At 32.2% G+C, this 6000-nt stretch overlaps 1 protein-coding gene across 1 annotated transcript; it reads right to left on the bottom strand.

Annotated features, from left to right (window-relative positions):
* Nucleotides 1-815: 815 nt before the first annotated feature.
* LOC139848146 (kirola-like) lies at nt 816-3616 on the bottom strand. The gene is made up of 2 exons (XM_071837878.1): nt 3303-3616; nt 816-1296 (listed from the first exon to the last, which is right to left on the bottom strand). The coding sequence occupies exons 1-2, from the start codon at nt 3487-3489 to the stop codon at nt 1025-1027; spliced, it is 459 nt and encodes a 152-aa protein (XP_071693979.1). The 5' UTR covers nt 3490-3616; the 3' UTR covers nt 816-1024.
* Between the last annotated feature and the right edge of the window lie 2384 nt (nt 3617-6000).

The raw sequence follows: 6000 nt of genomic DNA on the forward strand, positions 1-6000 counted from the left end.
AGTCGAATAATATGCTCTTCTTCATCGTCCCATTAGCAAAGTGCACGTCATTTCTGAATCTCCAAATATGCCATATCATTGAAGCAATAATAACATATAACGTCTTTTTTACCTTCTCGGATATAGTCAAGGCATCGAACCATGAGGAGAAAGAAGACCACGAATCGGACGAAGGTATTTGAATGTCCACCCAAATCTTTACCTTTAACCACAAATCAATCGATAACGGGCATGAAAAAAACACGGGATATACTGATTCAACGAAGTGGTCACAAAGAATACAACCGATTCTATTAATTTCCACTCCTCTTTTTGATAAGTTGAGTCTAGAGGGAAAGCAATCCCATGCTAGCCTCCAAATGAACACATTTACCTTCCTTGAAATCCATTTTGCCCATCTTGTGCATAAATCTGAAGATGGTAATAAAGCATCATCAATGAACGCGTGCGTGTAGCTCACTTGAAACTCACTGTTTTTACCTATGGACCATTCCCACTTGTCTCTCGAATTTGTCAAGAAAACATTAGCAACCTGCACCATTCACCAATAAAAGACATAAACAATCCTAACTTATTTCTTCGATTGTTTATTTTCTAATAAGCTCTTTTATCAAACAATCCTAAGCTTGTAGCTAAAATAAGTTTTAATATTCATTAATTCATGAATTAGCATAACTCGTTCGCCAAACATAGCTTTCAAAGAAAAACGTTAGTTGTAAATGCAAGCTTGTTTCGGTTTGGCTCTGTTTATATGTTGTAGACCTTAATTGAACCAAGGGAATCGGATATTTGTAACTCAAAGTTTGTCTGTTACATATTCATTTCTGAGTTGGTTTACCATAGAATAATCAGCTTTTGTAGAAGAATGAAATCACAAATTCATAATACAACCCCGATATGATGCCAGTTGATGGTATAAAAGGCATCTCGACAACCAGCCAACATTCAACATTATTATACATAGTTGGCTTCTTATTAATTACACAATCACTTCCAATTTATCAATAACAGTAAGAAAATTAAATCATGTTTGCTTTTGAATATGAGAATCGATATCGTTTATGCAAGCACCAAGCACGTCCAAATATCCAGTTGGATCAGGTACACTAGCATCAACCTTCTCGAAATCGATAGTCCATATAATATACTCTTTACCCCCCTCTTCTTCAATATGAAATGTTATTGTTAACGCCTTATACGCCTCCAAGATGTGTCCTTCAATCACCTTAAATACGATCTTGTGAGTTTCATCATCAACCTCTTCGATGATCTCTTTGCCTGTTTCCACTTTGCCATCTACAAAAATTCAAAAAGAGTTAGCAGATTACCATATAGAGACGCTATTCGGGCAGACGCAAGATGGGCCACTGCCCATCCTCTAACTGTTTTTTATTTAATTTAATTCAATACTTTGAATATATATATATATATATATATATATATATATATATATATATATATATATATATATATATATATATATATGGGCAGGATCAGTGGAGAAGTAACCAATCGGGGGGAAGCGGGGGAAGCAATTTTTTTTTTTTTCGTTTTTTTTTTCCGGAATCAAGATCACACGAAAATATGAACATTTAGAAGAGACACTTCGTGATGAATGTTATTATTTAGGCGGGAAAACGATCGACAAAAATAACATTCAAGATAATATTGTTCGTGAAGAATATGAACGTTTTTTTTCCATATTTTGTGAAGTAAAATTTAGCCCGATTTAGAGTTTAGGGTTTGGTGTTTTGGGTTTATTCCATAAACCCAAAACACCAAACCCCAAACCCTAAACCCTAAACTCTAAACTGTTCGTGTTAAAAACTCAATCTAAATTCTAAATCTAAACCCTAAATCTAAACCCTAAACCCTAAATTTCTAAACCCTAATATCTAAACCCTAATATCTAAACCCCAATAGCTAAAACCTCAAAATACGCTCGAAAAACACGATAATTGTTATATATTACTTCTTCGAGCGTTTTTCCGCCAAAATAAAAACATTTATCACAAAGTGTCTCTACTAAATGTTCATATTTTCATCTCATCTATAATGTTCGTGAATAAAGGTTTTTTCAAAAAACGAAAAAAAAAAAAAATTTTGCTTCCCCCCGAATGGTTACTTCCCTCTTGATCCTACCACTATATATATATATATATATATATATATATATATATATATATATATATATATATATATATATATATATATATATATATATATATATAGTGGTAGGATCAAGAAGGAAGTAACCATTCGGGGGAATCGGGGGGAAGCAAAAACTTTTTTTTTTTTTCGTTTTTTGAAAAAACTTTGTTCACGAACATTATAGATGAGATGAAAATATGAACATTTAGTAGAGACACTTTGTGATAAATGTTTTTATTTTGGCGGGAAAACGCTCGAAGAAGTAATATATAACAATTATCGTGTTTTTCGAGCGTATTTTGAGGTTTTAGCTATTGGGGTTTAGATATTAGGGTTTAGATATTAGGGTTTATAGGGTTTAGATATTAGGGTTTAGAAATTTAGGGTTTAGGGTTTAGATTTAGGATTTAGATTGAGTTTTTAACACGAACGGTTTAGAGTTTAGGGTTTAGGGTTTGGTGTTTTGGGTTTATGGAATAAACCCAAAACACCAAACCCTAAACCCTAAACTCTAAACCCGAAACTCTAAATCGGGCTAAATTTTACTTCACAAAACATGAAGAAAAAAAACGTTCATATTCTTCACGAACAATATTATCTTGAATGTTATTTTTGTCGATCGTTTTCCCGCCTAAATAATAACATTCATCATGAAGTGTCTCTTCTAAATGTTCATATTTTCGTGTGATCTTGATGCGGGAAAAAAAAATTCAAAAAAATGAAAAAAAAAAAAATTTGCTTCCCCCCGCTTCCCCTCGATTGGTTACTTCCCCATTGATCCTGCCCCTATATATATATATATATATATATATATATATATATATATATATATATATATATATATATATATATATATATATATATATATATATTCAAAGTATTGAATTAAATTAAATAAAAAACAGTTAGAGGATAAATATTTTGGAAGAAAACACTTTCTACGCATGTCTTGAAAACATTTTTCATATTGATAAATTTTAGTTAATCTTTTCGTCTGAAATAAAAAAAATTATATGTATAAGGGGCCTATATTTATTTTCGGTCAAGGCTATCCAAATTGTTGAGATGGCCTGAGATCACATATGGGCATATAGCATATGTGACTAAAATGTTATTATGACGAAGTAAAAAAGAATATGCAGTTTAATTACCATAAATGTAGTTCCAGGAAATAATGGATCCAACCGCACCCCATTCGCCTGAAACTAGATCGCAACCTCGAACCTTGTCAGGAGCTATGTTTGCAACGTTGTTCGGTTTGTACTTGTAGATTTCATGGAGCAACTTGCCATGACATGTGATATCAACTTTTTTAGATACTTGTCCTGTTAGAGCCATAACTTGTACTTACAAAATTCGATTATTTGGTGAATCATAGCCTACATGTGGCTTTTTATATACTGATTTTTGGTTTGATAGAGTCAAATAATCTAATTAAACAAACACCAATATGATATGACAAGTTCTTTGAAGAATATTATAAACTATATGTGGGTATATATATATATATATATATATATATATATATATATATATATATATATATATATATATATATATATATATATATATATATATATATATATATATATATATATATATATATATTGGTAGGATCAAGAGGGAAGTAACCATTCGGGGGGAAGCGGGGGGAAGCAAAAACTTTTTTTTTTCTTTCGTTTTTTGAAAAAACTTTGTTCACGAACATTATAGATGAGATTAAAATATGAACATTTAGTAGAGACACTTTGTGATAAATATTTTTATTTTGGCGGGAAAACGCCCGAAGAAATAATATATAACAATTATCGTGTTTTTCGAGCGTATTTTGAGGTTTTAACTATTGGGGTTTAGATATTAGGGTTTATAGGGTTTAGATATTAGGGTTTAGAAATTTAGGGTTTAGGGTTTAGATTTAGGGTTTAGATTTAGGGTTTAGATTGAGTTTTTAACACGAACGGTTTAGAGTTTAGGGTTTAGGGTTTAGGGTTTGGTGTTTTGGATTTATGGAATAAACCCAAAACACCAAACCCTAAACCCTAAACCCTAAACTCTAAATCGAGCTAAATTTTACTTCACAAAACATGAAAAAAACGTTCATATTCTTCACGAACAATATTATCTTGAATGTTATTTTTGTCGATCGTTTTCCCGCCTAAATAATAACATTCATCACGAAGTGTATCTTCTAAATGTTCATATTTTTGTGTGATCTTGATGCCGGAAAAAAAAAAATTCAAAAAAAACGAAAAAAAAAAAATTTTGCTTCCCCCCGCTGTCCCCCGATTGGTTACTTCTCCATTGATCCTGCCCCTATATATATATATATATATATCAACATTAAAGATGTATTGTAAGTTGAGTGCACGTTATAAGAAAGTCGACATTCGTATCATCATACATCATGCAATACAATATATTAAAAGAAAAATGAATCGGATCAAAATGAAATTAGTTAAATTGAATATTGTATATGTTAGAACATAATACACGAAACCGATTACGTATATATGAAACAAGTAGTAGTATGAACGATACACATAAACTAAACAATAATATAAACGATCAAACTAGAAAGAAGATGGAACCGGGCTTGTGTTTAACACAATTCCCTTAAACAGATTCTTCGTTCGTTCCCAGGGTACACCGGTCCTAAGCAGCGTACTACCGGACTTAACACTTGCCCGAAAAATCGTCGAAACCGTGTTGAATCGAGGAGTGTTGTAGCAAAGTTACTTGGGTGTGTATGTTGTTTTACGTGTTTTTTTTTTCTTCTATGTTTTGCAAGTAACCAAATCACCATTTTATAGTACAAGTTATAAGTGCTACAATTATATTGATCATTAACCATAATTAAATTACATTTAAATTGTTTAATGATCACCAACAAAACGTTTGGAATTCAGTAGTAACTGAAACGATTCCGGCATGCATAGTAATATGAAATCATAATTAAAATGAAATCATAACTTATGGCTTTAATGTTAAGTTATGTTTTTTTTTTTCAACAAAAAACATGTAGCAAAATTGACTACTAACATCATAAGAACTTAACCTTGTAGCTAATCCCTTATAACCAACTTCCAACTTTGTTCCCACTCCTATGTGGGACAAGTTGTGTTACTTGCAAATTGTGTACCAAACAACTCACTTCGAGATCGAATATCTCATTCACCTTTATTTCATTTTGGACACATCTTAGTTTGTTGTAAAGCCTTCATCATAGGCTACAAAACTCACTAACCACTTATTAATATACGTCACTTAATCATATATTAAATTATGTCCAAAGTTGGTGAAAACACATTTTCTCAACATTTTTTCCAACAATCCCCCACATGAATGGAGATCGATCTCAGAAACAACAATGTTCCAATGAAGTTTCAACAGTCGAATCTTGCATACGATAGGTAGGTGTTACCCTTTGAACCTTCGCTTATGAAACACACTTAATCTACTGGCTCTGAGTAGACGGCGATGTCTTTGAACTCGTCTGCCGTTTGTGTAGGCGACAATACGCTTCACACAAGACTCTCCTTGACAAAATCAAGTCCTCATAGTCGTGTTCATTATGGTCCTGAAACACTTGCCTGGTTCTGCGAGAGCTTATCAAGTATTGTGCCCCAACAATACCCTTCAAAGCGACCCCACTTTTCTCTCACATAGGTGACTAGGAAGTCTACTTTTAATTAGTAAACTCCCTTTGAAAAGTGTAGGGGTTGCTAGTTTAGTAATTAACTCCCCCACAGTGACTTCAAAAGTTCATACAAGTAGGTTGTCCTATTGAACTCGGATCTTGGGATCTCCAGTCAACTGAGTTAGGTTTTCCTTCATATAAACTTTATTTAT

This window comes from Rutidosis leptorrhynchoides, chromosome 5 (assembly GCF_046630445.1).
Source record: "Rutidosis leptorrhynchoides isolate AG116_Rl617_1_P2 chromosome 5, CSIRO_AGI_Rlap_v1, whole genome shotgun sequence".
In the NCBI taxonomy this organism is placed as follows: Eukaryota; Viridiplantae; Streptophyta; class Magnoliopsida; order Asterales; family Asteraceae; genus Rutidosis; species Rutidosis leptorrhynchoides.

Excerpts from the sequence above, each read along its gene's own strand:
- LOC139848146 (XM_071837878.1), bottom strand. The coding sequence starts at position 3,489 with ATGGCTCTAACAGGACAAGTATCTAAAAAAGTTGATATCACATGTCAT. Across the intron at positions 1,297-3,302 it reads TTCCTGGAACTACATTTATG|ATGGCAAAGTGGAAACAGGC; the intron begins GTAATTAAACTG and ends GAATTTTTGTAG.